The sequence below is a fragment of the Sceloporus undulatus genome, chromosome 2 (genome assembly GCF_019175285.1).
Source record: "Sceloporus undulatus isolate JIND9_A2432 ecotype Alabama chromosome 2, SceUnd_v1.1, whole genome shotgun sequence".
NCBI lineage: Eukaryota > Metazoa > Chordata > Lepidosauria > Squamata > Phrynosomatidae > Sceloporus > Sceloporus undulatus.
In genome coordinates this window covers 67898117-67917335 of record NC_056523.1, presented here as the reverse complement: position 1 = coordinate 67917335, position 19219 = coordinate 67898117, and the positions used below count along the sequence as shown (strand labels likewise).

General features: G+C 46.2%; 1 protein-coding gene across 1 annotated transcript in view; it reads left to right on the top strand.

Moving 5' to 3' along the window:
• The window catches only part of IARS1 (isoleucyl-tRNA synthetase 1), a 125897-nt gene extending 107161 nt beyond the window's left edge, over positions 1-18736 (top strand). The window contains 3 exon segments of the mRNA XM_042449814.1: positions 2002-2142; positions 2943-3095; positions 17938-18736. Of these exon segments, the coding sequence (XP_042305748.1) occupies positions 2002-2142; positions 2943-3095; positions 17938-18020 (377 nt within the window). The 3' untranslated portion in view covers positions 18021-18736.
• The last annotated feature ends 483 nt before the right edge of the window (positions 18737-19219 follow it).

Genomic DNA, 19219 nt, shown 5'->3' with positions numbered 1-19219 from the left:
AAAAATTGAAATCCGCAGACTTGAAAATCCGTGGAGGAGTGACTGCCATTAACCCCAATGAGGCGCACGCCCTGCATGTACATGCCCCATTCAAGCCTATAGGGCTTGAATATACATGAATTTAGGAACTCACCGTCTGGAATGGATCCTCTGCATGTTCCAAGGGGCGACTGTATTAAAATTGTTTTAATTCTGTGTTTGATTTTTGTATGAGAAGTTATTTAATTGTATTTCACTTCCCAGTAATGCCATCATCTAGAGAACCAGTGTGTGGTGCACTGTTTGATTTTTGGACTAGGACTCAGGGAGACCAGAGATTGAATCTTCAGTCAGCCATAGAATTTTGCTGGGTGACGATGGGCAAGTCATACTCTCTCTCAGCCTCAAAGGAAGGCAGTGGCAAACCCTCTCTGAGCAAATCTGGCCAATAAAACCCTATGATGAGTTTGCCTTAGGGGTACTGTATGTCAGAAATGGCTTGAAGACAGATAACCAGTGGCATCACCAGGGGTGTGTGGACCGCACCTGGTGACACCCTAATGGGGGGTGGACACCACTTCTCCTCAAATATCTACCTTTTGGCAGAAACGGGCTGTAGGATTCACCTGTTTCCTTTTTAAATGCTTTAAAAGATTGTGGAAGTGGGTTGAAGCTCAGTGGGAGGAGAAAGGAGAGCCCCCAGATTTTTTTTTAATTAAAATTTAATATTTCAAAATTTTATTTCTTATAAAAAGTTGAAAATTTTAGAAAATTTTATAATAATTTATTTATATTTTCTCGCCTCTCCCAGATGGATCGGGGTGGGATTACAGTTCGCTAAAATACATATATCAGTAATAAAATACATATAAAAATACATCAATAAAAATACAATTAATCTTAAAAGCTAACTTGAATTTTTTTATTCTTTTAAAATTTTCTTTAAAAGCATCACATTTTAACCAAATCTTCACTATGTATATGAAAATACATTTAGTTTGTGCATATAATATTGTAATTTGAAGGCATAATTTTTAATTTTGCTAGTTGTTTATGTCACAACTATTTGCATTACATTCAATTAATATGGAATTACAATTTACCAGTAAGATTAGTACCAAAAAGCATTCCTAAGGATTCTGTACGGTGTGAAATGGGAGGAGGTCTATGGGGGGGCACCATGAGTTACCGCACTGGGTGACACCAATTCTAGAGATGCCACTGTAGACAACCACAATGTCATAACTTATACAATTTAGCTGTATCTAGATTTAGTTTGTGTTGTAAACCTCCTTTTGACTAGGAGAAAAGTAGATAATGAAGGGAAGCTGGCAGGCAACTACACACATCGGGAGATGACCTGTGCTTGTGGCTTTCTCTCAGAAAGGACACCAGTGTCATTTGCACATGCTCAGACATTACCAGGCAGGTAGGGTGATGCCATGAGAAAATGGCCACCTTGCTATCCTGCTATAACACAGCCCACATTTTGAATGTAAGAAGATCCATGCTGGATCATGCCAAAGGACTGTCCAGTACAATACCCTGTTCCCCATAGAGGCCAACCAAACATGCCCAAGGTAATTCCACATCTTGGGCATGGGAGCAATAGCCCCCTCTTAGATTTGTCTTCCAGCATCTGGGGCACAGAGGCGTGGGGGCCTTGGAAATTGATGGTAGCATGTAGTCATCATGAGCAAAAGCCAGTAATAGCATTTTCCCACCATGACTTTCCTAGTCCTCTTTGCAATGGTAGATAGACCAGAGTCTGGAGATAGTGTGGACTAATTAAACAAATGGATGGTCTGAAACCTTCCTCTCTTGATATTGTATATGGAGAAATGGGTGCATCCACATTAGATGAATATTGCATGGTACAAATGCTCGTGGCATATGTTTGCAGCTTTAAATGTAAGTGTCTTTGAATTGCATCCTGAAAAGGAAAGCCCTTCATGTAAACTGCAGGCAGTATCAGCATCATAGCTCGCCTGTAACAGCTTGATTTTTTCTTTTTCTTTTCAGAGCTGAAAAACCAAACAGACTTGCTGAGTCTCAGTGGAAAGCTCCTTCATGTAACAGCAGGGTCAATGCCAGCCTTGAATAGTCTTGATGGCTCCCTCTGTCCCTATATCAATTTACAACTAGTGAATGCACATCCACAAGGTACTTTGTGTAAGATACTGATTCCATGGCAGTAAGTTAGTTTTTTGAAATTTAAACTTTGGGCCTGACTTGAGATCTAGCTTAATTGCACACCTGTCCTGGGCCTTGTTTCATAGTTATAGTTGTTGTGGGCTAGTTATAACCCACCATCACATTACTAAGCAGATGCCTTTCTTTCCCTCCCCTCAATACGTTTGTGGTGCCACAAAGGGCTTAACGAATAGCCATTCCCCTTGTGTGAATTTTATATCAGGAAAAGCTGATTATTGAAGAGAAAGTAGAGAAGGTATGAGATGATATTGGAGGAACAGGGAGGAAATAGAGGTAAGTCATAATGTAGGACATCCCTGATATACACAGAAGATGTCAAGAACTACTGCTGTTGTACACAAAAAAGGTGTACACAAAAGGTGTAAGTGTTCTGGGTTTTGCAACACTGGTTCATCTGATAGAGATGAGTTCTTGGCATACAGTCATAATCTCATTTGCACATACTCTGTAGGTGTTCTAAATTCTTATATGAAAAAGTATCTGGCTCTTACCATAATGTAGTTTTAATAGGAAAATAATGGAAAAATCTCTCTGTATAATAGGGATTCATATGCTAGTCAAGGTTAGAACTGAATAGTAAATCTACAGAGAAGTGAGTTTTGCTACTTCTGGGAATGTATAGAATTGCAGCCTGGGTCAGGCACAAAGTATTTAGGACAGGATGAAGAAATCTGTCTTTGTAAAATAAAAAGAAAACTTTATTTTGTTTCTTACTTTTGTTAAAATCCTAATATTTTTTTCCCCTCCAGAATGTCTGAATGGGGTGGTGGGAACTCTTCTCATGGAAAATCCTGCTGGCCAGAATGGACTAACATATCAAGGGCTTCTGCATGAAACAGGAAAAATGTTTGGACTCAGAAGCAGACGACTAAAATTATTTCTGGATGAAGCGCTAACAGTGGGTAAGCATAAAGAGTGGTTAAAGTGCAAGGCAGGTTAAACATGATTTTAAGGTGTATATTGCTTTAAGGGCGGGGGGAGGAAGAGAGGAGAACCCAAAAAATAATGTGTACACTTTGCCTGTCTAGCTGCAACAGAGATACAGGCTGATGATGTAAGGCTTCCACCCACCCACTGAACTGTTATGGATACATTTCTCTAATTAAGTTGATACTGTAGACAATGCAATTTTCAACACATAATACATTAATAAGTGAGGCATTTGTCTAATTAAACATAAGGCATTTGAAAAACATATATAAAATAAAATACAGCACCTTGTGTAAATGGAAGATGAAATGGCCTTGATAACTTCAATGAATGTACTCCCTGAGAGGAATTTAATATCACATTTAATTGTTAAAATGCAGTTTATTTTTAGCCTTGTAAATGTTACAGGGCAGTAGAAAAGTTATTACAGTAAACGATGTTCCAAGTACACAGTCTAACAATTATTTCATTGAAATGATGGGCCTGGTGAATAATCAATGTGTAAGACATGTAGTCATTGGATATTGGCTGTTGTGCCTGACCCAGGCTGCAAAGTATCTCATTCAGGAAAAGATTTTTGCTTTTTGTTGTACATTACTTCAGTAACTGTTTGCCCTACAGTATATCTGTTCTTTTTACTTAGACTGCATCTCAATGTGGAAATAATCCAATTTGACACCACTTTAACTGCCATGGCTCAATGCCAGGGAATTTTGGAAATTATAGTTTTGTGAGACATTTAGCCTTCTTTGTCAGAGATCTCTGGTGCCACAACAAATTACAGTTCCCAGTATTCCATAGCATTGAGGCATGGCAGTTAAAGTGGTGCCAAACTGCATTATTTCTGCAGTGTAGATGTAGCCCCAGTTCAAGGCAATCAGTTGTAAATGTTAAGCAAAGCACACTTTCCCCTCTGCTTCTACTGTGTTTAAAAATCTCGAAACCTTATTGTGTCATTGTCTGAAATGCTACAACTGCAGTAGACACAACATTTTTGATTCAGCAAAGTAATGTGAATGATTTGACTTAACATTAGGGATAATAAAACCCAGCATTAAATTGGGAAGTGGTTAGTTGAGGACTTCAATTACTTTTAATGTAACATGTTATTTATTTAACTTGAATTGTTTAAATATTGTTATGGAATTTTTTAAAGTGAATGATAATGTGATCTCTATAAATGCACTAAGAAAGAAAATATTTATGGCTGGTTTTAAGTGTTTATGATTAAAAAGCATGACAGAGCATTTTGTTCACAAAATGGTCATGGGGAGCAAGCATCAGTTTAAAGCTGGCATTTGCTGTGTGTCAGCATTCTCTTAGCTGTTAAAAGAAGTGAGAGATTACTCCTTCTTTCTTGGATGTCAGGCAAGGTGAAATCCCTTTGAAGACTCCATGCATTACAAGTAATGGAATGAACACTGGTAGTTCCTCACTTTCTGCCAGGCATGATAGACTGAATCTCACCTGCTTTGAGTTCTCTGGTGTGCACAGAGGTGAGCTGAGGGTGAAGCAGAGCTTTGTATGAGGTCAGAAGTGGCATGAGTGTCTAGAGTAGATATTTGGTGCCTGAAACAGACAAGGAAAAGAGATCTGTGTATATTAACCGTGTGAGAAAGAGACAGTGTGGTCTGAATGTTTGACTATCATTCTGGAAATCAGGGTTCAAATCCCTGCTCAGCCATGGAAAACCACTGGATGACCTTGGGCAAGTTACAGGGGAAGGCAATGGCAAACTTCCTCTGATCAAATCTTGCCCCCCCCCCCCAAAAAAAACACGCGATAGGTTCAGCTTAGAGTTACTATAGGAAATGTGTGATTTTAGGTGAATCACATATTCTCACCCCTAGAAAACCCTGTGATAGGTTTGCCATACATCAGAAATGACTTCACGGCATAAAACAATTCATTTTGCCTATGTCCTGCTTGTGTTTGGCCCTGTAAACAAACTGTTGTTGTTGTTGTTGTTGTTATATTGCTTCAAATAAATTCTGACTTATGGTGACTCTATCAGAGTGTTTCCTTGGCAAGATTTAATCAGAGGTTTAGTCAGATTTATGCTGTTTCCTTTTTCTGAATGTAGTGTACATCTGGTATTTTCTGCAAGCCTCCTTACAAGAACTAACTAGGCCTGACCCTGCTTAGCTTCCAAGATCAGACAGGATCTGGTGCCTTCACTTATGCATGCTAAACAAACTGTCTTTCACCAGCAACTGCATTTGAGGTTCTTTTTGAAAGGGCAATGCAAACCTTGTCTGCTTCACCTGTACCTTTGCTAGCCAAACCATGCTGCGGGGTGACCCTCCAGACTGATTACAGTTCTCATCACCCTGACCTCTGTGCTTTATAGGGCTGATGGAGTATGGATTCCCAGCATATGAAGTGCCACAGGTCCCCCATCTTTGCCCTTGACATTTCACATTATTTAATGTGGGGGGAGGACAGCCCAGCTTGTAGTGGGCTCTTCCATTATCCCTTTTTCCTAGCTTCATCATTTTTTGTAAATACAGTAGAGTCTCATTAATCCGGCCTTCGTTGATCCAACGTTCCGGTTTATCCGACGTCAGACTGGTCGGTAGGCGTGGCTTGGAGCCCTTACCACGCCCCCAGCCAGAAAGGGCTCCAAGCGTGGCAGAATGCAGCACACCAGGCCCCAAGCGCAGCACCCACCACCAGGCCGCAAGCGCGGAGGCAGACCCATTCGTGGCAGCAAGCACCACCACCACCAGGCAGCAGGTGGTAAGCGGCGGCGAGCGCCACCACCAACAGTATCATAGTGATTGCTAGGCTTTCCTATGACCCTCCGAATTATCCAACATTTTCGGCTATCCGACCAATGGGACCGCCAGTTTACGTCGGATAATCGAGACTCTACTGTACACTGGTCCCCCGGGTTACGAAATACCCAGGTTACGAAATTTTCGGGATACGAATAAATCCCATAGGGATTTATTGTTTCGGCTTACGAAGGTTTTTTCGGGTTACGAAAAAACCCCGGCGCTGTTTTAAATGGAGCCGCGGCGCAGCCGCGGCTTTTTCCCCATTAGCGCCTATGGGCTATTCGGCTTACGAAGTATCCCGGGTTACGAAAGCGGCGGCGGAACGAATTAATTTCGTAACCCGGGGTACCAGTGTACCTTAAAGTTTTAAAAGGAATTGATAATAATTGTAGTATAGGAATTAATGAAAACAGCATACCACCTCAAATAGATCAAATGGTAGAGCATTGTAATGAGTCATGTGCAGAATTCAGACTCCTATTGTAATATCTTGGCTTTGCTGAAAAAATTCGTTTTCTTCCCCCAGTTTTCTAAAATATATAAATATACAAGTGGATGCGAGGCAATGATCCCTTATCTTTTGGGGCATAAGATTTATGATGCATTGATAAACCATCTGCATAGCAAATAGGTAGGAAAAGGGGGAGGATGTGGATTTATGTAGGTAGAGAGGAAGGTATGCAATCTCAACCATTTATTAATTCAAGAGCCAAATGCCCATATTAATTATGTTCTGGTTGAATTGCGTAAATCTGTTGCAGGTACAAGTTTTTAATCCTCTGAACATAATAAGCTAACTTGGGCCTGTTACAGACTGCCAAAATAAAGCTGCTTTGGGTCTCTTTGGAGGTATGCTATTTAAATGATGCATGGGTCCTAAGAGTCCGGAGGTCGCGCCAAAGTCGCACTCCATTCCTAAGCACTGGAGGGCAACTTTGGTGCAGCTTCCAGATTCTTAGGATGCATGCATCATTTAAACAGCATACCTCCAAAGAGACCTGAAGCAGCTTTATTTTGGCAGTCTGTAACAGGCCATAAACTATCAGTTTTTCCTAAAGAAAAAAATGTCCTTAGTAGAGCCTAAGTTACTCTCTCCCTGGCAAGGGGACTAACAAAAATAATAGAAAGGAGGCAGTGGCACTTATTCCCCCCCCCCCAGCAAAAGTGAATTTGAAGAAAGGAAAAGAGCACTGACTCCATTGTCCTTTAGCATCAGAAGAAGCAGTCACAATCCAACATCTCAGCAAGAATGGGAAGCGCTGGTTTCCACCCATATGAACTGGATGGTGGTAGAAGCCTGTGTTTTCCTGGCCTTTCCACACAAGTCAGATCTTCGTGTAGCATGTTAGTTTTAACTAGCCTTCACAGCAGATACCTTTCTGTGCTACTGTTGTGATACCAGGAGCAAAATGATATAATTTACCTGTATTAGATGCTGTGCCTACCCAGGGTGACAGAACTCATTAAAGCACAGTGAAATAAACCTCAGAATGCCCAGGTTTGTTTTATGAATCAATTGCACACATACTACAATGCAAATTATTTCTGCAATGTTTTTTTCTGCAGGCTAATCTTAACATACTGTCATATTGCTAACCACAATCTTTGAATGTACTTGTTTAAAAGCAGATTTCATGTATTTACTTACAGTAGCTTTATATTCATTCACTGGCAGCTAAGCCGCTTTTGTCTGTGACAGTCTTTTAAGTATCTGTATAACACAAATTGCAAAATATGAAAACTCTATGTAAATCTGTTGTAGAGGACAATTGATTCAGCTGACTTGGCATACCGTATAGCTTTTTATCACAGTCCCTGTTGTTATTAGAAATTCTGGTTAGGACTGCAAAGCTGAGCTTCAGCAACAGAGCTGTTATCTGGCCACTTTGTGAAGGGCTTAATTTCATTTGCCCGCTTTCAGTTGTTCAGCAAAATCAGCAGGCTGGTGTAAAATTAAGACTGTAGTCCTAAACATACTTAAAAGCCAGTAAATGTCAATTCATAAATGACTGGGGGGAAAGCCTGAGTTTTCAGAGTTTAGGTCCTGGAGTCTCCCAGGCCAGGGAAGGAATCTTAGGTTGAGAGTGCTGCCTTGAAATCTTGGAAAGCAAAATGCAATTCTTCTTCGTGGTCTCTGCGAATCATACAAATGGGTTTCACTGCGCCTGCGCAGTGCTGCTCGGAACCTACTGGAATCACTGGGCAGAGTTTTACTCTGCAACATATTGAAACTTTTTGGCGGTAACTCCGCCCACCCGTTATAAGGCCCCTGCCTTCCCGCTCTTTTCCCCAGTTCCTTTTTTCCGCCGCGCTAGCTGCTTCAGAGGAACTTTCGCTTGCTTTGCTTGCTTGGAATCACTTTCGCTTTTTGACCTCGGACTGTTTCTTGACCATTCTTTGTCTCCCGCCCCTGGTAACTTCGGACTTTTGGACTGTTTGACCTCGTTTTTGGATCTCCTCTGGCTTTGACGATTTCGGAAATGCCTGCACCCTTCAAGAAGTGCAACATTTGCGGAGGCAAGGTGCCCGTCCAAGACCCGCACTCCTCCTGCCTGCTGTGCCTGGGCAAGGACCACGACACCAAGGCATGCCCGCTCTGCAGGTCCCTCTCTTCCCAGGCGCGGAAGAACCGTGAGTCCCGGCTTACTTCAGCGATTGCCCTGGGAAGGGTGCAGGAGGGAGGCTCGCGGTCATCATCTTTGCCGCCCGCGGCTCCCGCCGCCTCATCTTCCCGAGCCAGCGTCTCCAGCATGGGATCTGGGAGAGCCGCTATCCCTAGTGTGGTGTGCGTCCCGGCCGGGACCCCTTCTACCACCTCCGATGTGGCCCGTGGCTCCAAACCGCCCAGTGCCACCGACAAGCCCTCCAAGCGCCCCCACAAAACGTCGGGGACTGAGGGTTCCGAGCCGTCCTCCAAGCCGCCGTCGAAATCGGAGGGTTCGCGCCCGAAGGAAGGCTCGCGCCCGAAAAAGGGCTCCGTGGCTGAGGGCCACTTGGTCTCGCCTGCATCCTCCAAGGCGTCCAAGGCGTCTCACCATGCCCCGAAACCTAAGGAGCCGGCTGGACCTCCTACAGGGGCAAGGTCTCCAAGGCCTTCCTCATCGGCGGCGGCCGCTGTCCTCCTAGACCTTCCGGACAACCCCTTCTTCCCGGCAGATGAGACTCCAAAGTCGGGGAAGAAGAGAGGCCATGAGAAGTCTAGCTGCGAGCCCGCTCCAAAAAAGGCCAAGCCTTCTAAGGATCGGTCCACTTATGCGCCGAAGGCGAAGGACAAACAGCGCTCCCCTTCAAAGCAGGGCCGCGCTTCCCATGCGGCAACTCCACGCGATCCAGAGCCTGCACCGGAGGTACGGCGGTCCCCGACACCGGACACGCCTTTGCCGACTGTGGACTTCGCACACGGGATGGAAGAGACCGTTCCCCTCCTTCCATCAGGACGGCAGTCGCCTTCTCCCCCAGGGTCTGTCAACGAGGAAGATCAGCCCCGTGGACAGGAGATGCCAGACCTGTTTTTTGATCCTCAGTCTGGCCGTTACTATCTATCGGTCTCAGAGGATAAGGCCATGAGAGAGTTCACCAGACTGAACCCTCATCCGGCTGATCAAGGCACCCAGTCCAGATCGGTCCCGACCGCTTCGGTCTCTGAAAGGCCCCCGTCTCCACCCCGCAGGCGTTCGAGGTCGTCGGTGGACGTCACCCCATCTCGGCCGAGATCCCAAGTCAGGGTGACAGAACCCCTCTCCTCGGACCTCGACTCAGACGATGAACCTCTTCTCCCGTCTGAAGTCCCCTCCGACGACGACGTCCTCTCGGTTTCGGTCTCCCCGCAGAGGATGCATGATCCGGAGCCGTCTTCCCCGTCCGATGACGTCCGGTCTTTCACCGAGCACGTCGTCAAGATGGCGAGAGCTCTCGACATCGAGCTCGTCTTGCCGGAGGACGACGCGGAGGATCCGGTGGAACGTCGGGTGCATGGACGAGTGCCCACCCCGCCTTGCCTGCCTCTCCTGCCTTCACTCCAGACCATAGTGAAGAGATCCTGGGAGTCCCCGGCCACCCTCTCGGCACCCTCCCGTAAGGTCCAGACGCTCTACAGGGTTCCTCCGGCAAGCTGTCCCTGGTTGGCCGACCACCCAAGGCCCAACTCTGCGATTGTCGAGGGAGCCCAGCACAGCTTCGTCCCGAAGCAGGCCACCTCTCCTGTCGACCGGGAGGCGAAGAAGGTAGATGGACTGGCCAAGAAGGCATACTCGGCATCGGCCCTGGGGGTCAAGGCTGCCAACTACACCGCCTGCATGGGGGCCTACGTTCAGACCCTCATGGAGAGAATCTCCCCCCTCGTCCCGGACGTCCCAGATGACATCCAGAGGCAGCTGGTTGAAATCAGGGACGAGGCCCATTCTATTGGGAGTTGGCTCATCACCACTTCCAGGAATGTGGCGGACTGTTCGGGGAGAGCCATGTCAGCATCCATGGCATTGAGGCGCCATGCCTGGTTGAGGGCTTCTGACCTCAACCCCACGGTCAGACAAGCCATCGAAGACATGCCGCTCGACGGGACCGGGCTCTTCCACGCCGAGACCGACGACCGCCTGAACCGCAAGTTCAGGATGAAGGCGGCGGCAAGGAAGCATGGCATGTCCTCAGCACCGGCCTCTCCGTACCGGAAGCGTCAGCGCCCGTGGCAGCCGCAAGGTCAGTCACAGGGGACCTTTCCTCGGGATCGGCAGTCCCAGCAGGGCTCCCAGAGACAGCGCTTCCCCTCGCAGTCTTCCTCCTCCTCTGGCCGTCGCAACTTCCCGCCCCGGTACCGCAAGTCCCGCCGGCAGGACACCGACCAGGGGAAGAAGAGAACCTGAAGAGACGCAGCGCGCTTCGTCTCTTCTTCTCCCCCGTTCTTTTTGGACATTTTGAGGCCCTATTTTAACATCTGGGCCTCGATAACATCGGACTCGTGGGTTCTCAACATCGTCCGTAGGGGTTATGCCCTCGAGTTCCAGGAGCTCCCTCCAACTGGAGCCTTCATGTCCACTCCCCCCTCGGACACCCTTCTCGACGAAGTGCGCACCTTGCTCAGCAAAGGGGCAATTTCCCCCTTGCCGCCCGATCAATGTTCCCGGGCCTTTTTCTCCAGGTACTTTACGGTACCGAAATCGGATGGGGGCATCAGGCCCATCCTGGACTTGAGACAGTTGAACTTGTTTCTTGATTACCGTCGCTTCCGGATGGTAACCTTGGCTTCCATTTTGCCTCTGCTCCACCAGGGCTTGTGGTTCGCAACCGTCGACCTGAAGGACGCCTATTTCCACGTTGGGATTCGAGAGTCCCACCGGAGATTCCTCGCCTTCGCTGTCGGCTCCACCGCGTACCACTACAACGTGCTTCCTTTCGGCTTGGCCACGGCTCCACGAGTCTTCACGAAGTGCATGGCACCGGTGGTGGCATACCTTCATCAGAAGGGCTTCATGGTCTTTCCCTACCTGGACGACTGGCTGTTTGCAGCCGAATCCCAAGACGAGCTGCAAGAAGCAGTCTCATTCGCCTTGCACCTCTTGGACTCCCTCGGGCTGGTCGTCAACAGGGAAAAGTCCCACTTCACGCCGACCAGACAGGTCAAGTTCATCTGGGCCATCCTCGACTCCGAGAACTGCTTGGCCTTTCTCCCTCCGGACCGCTTTCAGGCCCTGACAACGTCCCTCAGGCCGTGCATCTCCCACAGGAGGGTGAGAGCCAGAGACGTCCAAGTCGCCCTGGGCCACATGGCATCGACGACCTTCGTCACCCCCTGGGCAAGACTTCGTCTTCGACCTCTCCAATCCTGGTTCCTCTCCGTCTTCTCTCCGTTGGAGGACCCGCCTTCAAAGTGGCTCACGGTACCGAGACCGGTGGCCTCCTCCCTCAGGTGGTGGCTAGACAGCTCCAACGTTTGCACTGGGATGCCTTTCCACCAGCCCCAGGCACAACTGACTCTGACAACGGATGCATCCCTGGAGGGATGGGGCGCCCACCTGCTCGACCTCGTCGTCAAGGACAGGTGGTCTGCACAGGACAAGCTCCTCCACATCAACGCCTTGGAGATGCTTGCAGTGGAGAAGGCTTTGAGGGCGTTCGAGTTTGCTGTCTCAGGGAGAGTGGTCCTCCTCAGGACGGACAATACCACCGTGATGTACTACATCAACAAACAAGGTGGTACCAGGTCCAGGACCCTGCTCAATCTCACGCTCCGCATCTGGGATTGGTGCATCCAGAGGCGCGTCCTCCTCCAGGCGATTCACCTTCCCGGGGAGGACAACGAGCTGGCGGATCGCCTCAGCAGATCCCCTTCGGTGTGCCACGAGTGGAGGCTCCATCCCGAGACGGTCAGCGATCTCTTCGGTCGGTGGGGAACCCCCCGGATCGACCTCTTCGCGACCAGGTGGAACAGCCACTGTCCCCAGTTCTGCTCAAGGAAGCGATTGGACGGATCCCTCGGAGACGCATTCGCTTTCCTCTGGACGGGGGAGCTTCTCTACGCCTTCCCTCCGTTCCCCCTCATCATCAGGGTGGTGTCCAAGATGACAACAGACCGCTCGCATGCGATCCTCATCACCCCGTGGTGGCCGAGACAGCCGTGGTTCGCATCCCTTCTCCACCTCTCCAGGAGATGCTTCCTCCGTCTCGACCCTCGTCCGGACCTGCTGTCGATCCAGGACGGACGGATTCTCCACCCCGACATCGAGAGCCTGCCGCTGGTGGCCTGGAAGATCCAGCCCTGACGACCCTACCGGAGGCAGTGAGGGCGGTGATCCTGGCAGCGAGGAAACCTTCCACCCAGCGGTCCTATGCCCTGAAATGGAAGAGATTTTGCCTCTTCCTTGACCAGAAGGGCTTGTCTCCTGCACAGGTGTCCACTCCAGTGGTGCTGGAGTTTTTGATGGCACTTTTGGATGGAGGGTTGTCCCTCACATCCATCAAATGCTACCTGTCTGCCATTTGTGCCAAATATCAGTTCGGGGGGAGGGTTTCTTTCTTCAAAGATCCTTTGGTGAAGGGGTTTCTGAAAGGTTGTGCCAACCTTTACCCTCCTGTGTCGGCACCGACGCCGGCTTGGAGTTTGGAGTCGGTACTGTCCGCCCTCCAATCCAAGCCTTTTGAACCGATGGCCACAGCGGACTTGAGACTATTGACTTGGAAAACCGCCTTTCTTGTGGCCATCACCTCTGCCCGCCGTGCGGGCGAACTCTGTGCCTTACAGAGGGACCAACCATTCCTGAGGTTCCACAAGGACAAAGTGGTCCTCCGTACGGACATTACCTTCTTGCCTAAGGTTGTGTCTGCTTTCCACATGTGCCAAGACATTGTGTTGCCTACTCTCGCATCCAACCCGACGTCGGATGAGGAGAGACGCCTGCACTCTCTTGATGTCAGGAGAGCGCTGGCCTTCTACCTGGACAGAACTGCTGCCTCCAGTCGGTCCGAGAGACTTTTCCAATGCTACTCGGAACCGAAGAAAGGGTTGCCTGTGTCTGCGCAGAGGTTGTCCAAATGGGTGGCTGGTACCATCCACCTCTGCTATGAACTGTTAGGCAAGCCTCTCCCTGGCAGGGTTCGGTCCCATTCCACAAGGTCAATGGCAGCATCCTCCGCATTCCTGTCGGGGATCCCCTTGGAGGATGTCTGCAAAGCTGCTGTCTGGTCCCAACCTCTGACTTTCATCAAGCATTACAGGTTGGACACCAGGGCCATCCGAGACGCAGCTTTCGGGAGGGCTGTGTTGGTTTCAGGGTTGCATTGATTGCACTACTGATGTTTTGTGTTTACTACACTTGTACAGTTGACACTGTTTACAATTGTTGAATGTTGATTTGCACAAGTCTATGGGATCGGTCTTGCATGACCTCTGTTCCCTCCTCAGGTTTAGCAAAATTGCTGCTATATTGTTTTGTGCATGAACAAAGAGACTGACTCTTTATGGTTCAAGGTGTTTATTGTAATAAATATACCTTTGGTTTACCATAGCTTTGGTTTCAGGACACTCCCTCCGCCGTATACCTTAGCTTGTCAGTCTAAACCCATTTGTATGATTCGCAGAGACCACGAAGAAGAAGGACAGGTTGCTTACCTGTAACAGTATTTCTTCGAGTGGTCATCTGCGAATACATACAAATCCCACCCGTCCGTCCCCTCAGTGTCCTGCTCACATTGGCTCTTTCCATCGCCTGCTTGGCGGAAAAATTGCGGAACTGGGGAAAAGAGCGGGAAGGCAGGGGCCTTATAACGGGTGGGCGGAGTTACCGCCAAAAAGTTTCAATATGTTGCAGAGTAAAACTCTGCCCAGTGATTCCAGTAGGTTCCGAGCAGCACTGCGCAGGCGCAGTGAAACCCATTTGTATGTATTCGCAGATGACCACTCGAAGAAATACTGTTACAGGTAAGCAACCTGTCCATCTTGAAAGCTAGGGAAAGAATTCATCGTGTAGCAGCTTGAGCATTGGGATATGATTCTGGTAGTTAGGGTTTGAATCCCAGCTTGGCCATGTAGACCCATTGGGTGACCTTGGGTACAGTCTCTCAGCTACGGAGGATGGCTGTGAAGAGCTTTGCCAAGAGGGTCACCTTGGGGTTGCTATAAGTCAGAAATTACTCTGAAGGCACACACCAACAACAAATCTCAAGATAATAGTGCTGCCTTGAATGTGTGTGTGTGTGTGTGCCTGCCTTATAGTGACCCCCATTTCATAGGGTTTTCTCAGGCAAGGACTACTCAGGTGATTTTGCCAGTTCCTTCCTCTGAAATATTGCCTATGGCACCTGGTCTTCATCGGCGGTCACCCATCCAAGTGCTAACCATGGCTGCCCCTGCTTACCTTCCGGGTGGGATCTGGTGTCCTTAGCATATTTATGTGCAATATATAACTTTGTGGTGTGGCCAATGGAGACTTTGCAGGGGTTGATGCTTAACTGAACCATGTTTAATGATCTCACTAAGCTTCCTTCTTGTGACATTGACAGGAGCTGCTTTTAGGGCTCAGATTTTGTCTAAACACCCTAAGGACACCAGATCCCATCTGATCTTGGAAGCTAGGCGGATTCGGGTGTGGTTGGTGCTTGGACAGGAGACCGCCAATGAGATGTTTCTGTCCTAATAACCCTAGAAAGGGTGCCTTATTTTTTTCTCCCCAAGAAGACTACTTTTTTCTTCTTTTCCTGGATTACCTTTCTTTTATGGCTTTTTAAAAGGTTGCCTCCAGGAACTTTGAGTCTGCTCTTAGCATCTTTAGAGCTGCTCACCTGTGTGTGTTTCTATCATTGTTGTCACTGTTACAATTTGAGTTGTAGTGAGTGTTTCAGTGTCAACAGATCACAAAGCACTTTCCATGTCCGGCCCTGCCATTAGGCAGAATGAGGCGGTTGCCTCGGGTGGTAGGTTTGTAAGAAGGCAGCAGAGAGTGAAAAACAACTGATTTGGATGGCATGGTGTGGGTGGGGGAGAAAGGTGCTTTGGGGATTTCTTAATTTTTGCCTTGTGTGGTACATATGTAATATCTGTAACATTTGGTAGTCTTAACTTGAGCATGCGAGGAACAAAATTTGGCATTTGCTTCTCAGCTTCAAAATGTCTCGGGATGGCATTTAAGATGATTGAAAAGAGGTGCTCCCAATTAATCTGATAGCAAGTTCTGTTTCTTTCAGTAACCATTAGGATTATTCATGGAAATCACAGATGGCAAGGGTCAGCTTGAAAGGGTTCTTGAGTGAGACAAGAAACCTGTGCCATCTAAAGAACGAACAAACTCAAATAACATATCCTAGGGTAGCCATATAGCAAAGGACAGTAACATCCAAAACCCAGAAAACAATGATATGTAAAGCGCTGTGTAAATTTACAGGGCTCTATAAATAAAGCTTAATAATAATAATAGGAAACAAACCTCATTGTACACGGTCAGGCTTCTGAGCAAAAAGGCTCAGAATAGCTCTATACAGTATTTGATTATTATCCTGTGCTTATCCCTATTGTCCAGTTTATTTGATAATGAAATCTGAATAGTGGATACAGGTGCTAGTGAAAAATGATGAGGATTCATGCCAAGGAAGGAGTCAAGATAATCATCAACCACAAGAAGAAAAGAAAGGTGCTAGTGGTTGGAAACCCATTGCTCAGGGGTATAGAGGAACCTGTGTGCCAACCTGACAAGATGAATTGGCAAGTATGCTGTCTTCCTGGTGCACGCATCTGAGATGTCACTGACTTGCCAAAACCCATCAAGAACACAGATCAGTATGTTCCCTTTATTCATGTGTGAACCAACACCAAGAATACCTTTGGGCACATGGCCAAGAACACCTTTGAGCAGATCAATCTGACTGTGAAGCTTTGGGCAAGAATCTGGAGGGATCTGAGGCACAAGTGTTATTCAGTTATGCCAGTGAAGGATAGAGGACTACAAAGGAACAGGAACATACAAAAATTGAATGCCTGGCTATGAAGACAGTGTAGATGGGAGAGGTTTGGCTTCTGGGACTACAGTCTTCACTTCTTAGACTACATTCTCAGTAGATATGGACAGTGGGAGACATCATGTGAAGATAAAGACATCTTATTATTGGAGATTATACTTTCCCCAAGTCTCTAAGGCCAGTTTGTTCTTCTGCTGTGAGTCCTCTATAATGATAGTACTGCTGTTTCATGTCACTTGGTTCATGCCACTTGAGTCACATGTCTTACTGGATATGTTGGGAGGTTTAGATATGACATAGTTCTGTTGGTCCAGGTGCTGCAGTGCCAGCATAGGCTATGGAGACATCAGGGAGGTGGCTGTGATCAATAGGACGTGCATCTTCTTCACCAAGCGGCTTCTCTTTGTTGAGGAATGCTTGGAATGCCTTCATCCATTTCCTTTTAGACAAGAAAGAGTATCTGACAGTATATGAAAATAGAGAAAGGATATCAGGTGCATGTCCCTCACATCAAAACAGAATTATATGGAAATTTTTGTTGTTGCTCCCCCTTCCAACTATCCTTGTTGTTTTGCAGCAATTTAAAGATATAATCAAAAGCTATACATAACTTAAAATACAGTGGTCCTTGATATCTTCTGTGGTTTGGTTCCAGGGCCCCCCATGAATACTAAAATCCATGGATGCTCAAGTCCCATTAAATACATGACTTACTAAAATGGTGTCCCTTATATCAAATTGTGACATCAAGGTTTGCTTTTTAAAATTTATATTTTAAAGTTACACCTGGTGAGATGCAGATTGCCACCCCTACTTTAAAGTAAAGTGTCATGTACTTAGCAAGATAGAAGGTCAGGTAAAGATGACTTCAGTGGTGAAGGGCATCTGACAAGTAGACTCCTTATGCATCACAGAGCAAGGGGTTTCATAGTGTTGATGCAGGTGGTGAAAAGGCCTTGTCCCTTGTGACCATCAGATTTCCTCTTTCATCCTTGGGAATGGGCAGGTGAAGCCTCAGTTATCCTGGAGCCAAGTTGTTTTGGGCTTGAAGGTAATCACCAAAACTTTTAATTTTGTCCAGCAGCAATTTTTCCCTTTTTGCTACATTTTGGAGCATCTGAGTCTTCTCAAAAGGTGGCCCCATGTAGAGTGTAATGCATTAATTAAACCTTGACCATGCTAAACTCTAACCAGGTTTCACTTCTTTAAACCTAGGCTATCCTGTGCACCCAACTAATTTTCTGGCTACCACCATCATCTAATAATCCAGATGTTTTAATATTGGGGAAGGGGTTGGGAAGGAATCAATTAGTATTTTATTGTATTTTTAATGCATTGTTACTGTTGTAACCCGCCCAGATTCCTAGTGATTGGATGGGCTATAAATTATTGTTGTTGTTGTTGTATTTGGACAGAATTTAAAAGTTATTTGTTTTATTGCTCAGACTTTATTATATGATTTGTACTCTGCCTTTCTTTCCCAAAATGGGACTCAGGGTGGCTTAATAGATAAAATCGTTATTTAGTTTGAATATAGGAATGTTTACAATCTGCTACTATTGCTACTAATGTTTCATTTTCTCTGCTTTTTCAGAGATTACAAAGGAAACCTCCATGAAGAGTTTAAATACGAAGACTGTGTATGTTAATGTTACACCAACAACAGCTGAATATTGAATGAATCCATTTTCACCAGTGCTGCAGTTTAGACATTTTGGTGAAGAAATCTGATTTGCAATTGGGATACTTTCATGAAGAATCCCTGGCTTCTCTAGTGTGGTTTGAATAACAGCAGAATTACATGGAACATGGTTCTAACAGTGCATGTATAATATGCTACTTGAAGTTTAAATACAGTGAATTTTCATTATAATATGTTGCAAAAGCTATGCAGAGTAATACTCAGTGACAGGAAGGATCTATGCAGTTAGTTGCCTGAAAGAGAAAATGAGATGAGTACCTCAGTATTGCTGTTCTCTGCCTGTTCATTGTGGAGAGACCATCTTTAGTTTTTTTTAATGTTGCTCTTCCTGTATCTTTCATACCATGTTATGTTGGCTTTAAACCTGATTAAACAAGAATAATTTGATTGTTCAGCATCACTGATAGGCTATTCAGGAAGTATGTGTTATCTCTAATGTCCATGATTTTGAAAATAAATTGCTTTATCTAGAAGAATGTATGTATTGGTTTCATTGTAACTTTTAGGAAATAGTTAAAAGGAGATATGTCTTCCATAAGTGATGGAGGGCAATAAAAGCCAAAAATATGTCTAAGTAGAATAGTTAGTAGTTACTGATCAGTCTAGAGACAACACTTTGTGTGTAATAAAAGGATGTGGTACCTGTTGGTCCTTTAAATAAACATTCTCTCTGGTAAAATAGAGGTAAACATTTCAGGTCACCTGATATAAGTTCTGTCTGTTTCTCTGCTCATGGCTTGAATTGTAAATATTTGTATGGATTAGAGAACCAAGTGTTCTCTATCATGTCCATTTTATTGCTGAAAATGCATGCATTCCATTCCTCCATCAACAACTGAAGGCCAATTTGAAACACAAGGAGTCTTAGTGGACCACAAGAAAGCAGTGTGATGCAGCAGTTAAAAAACCCAATGCAACTCTGGGCTGCATCAATAGGACTATAGTGTCAAAACTGAAGGAGGTGTAGTAAGGACCACTCTATTCTTTGGTCAGACCTCACTTGGAGTACTGTGCCCAATGGTTGCAATGGTAAGGCAGGATTAGGTCTATGATCCTTACATATTCCATCATTGGGAATATCTAGGGATCATGAATGTAAATTGCATAACTCTAGGGTTGTTGTTGTTGTTGTGTGCCTTCAAGTTGTTTCGTATTTAGGGCGACCCTAAGATGG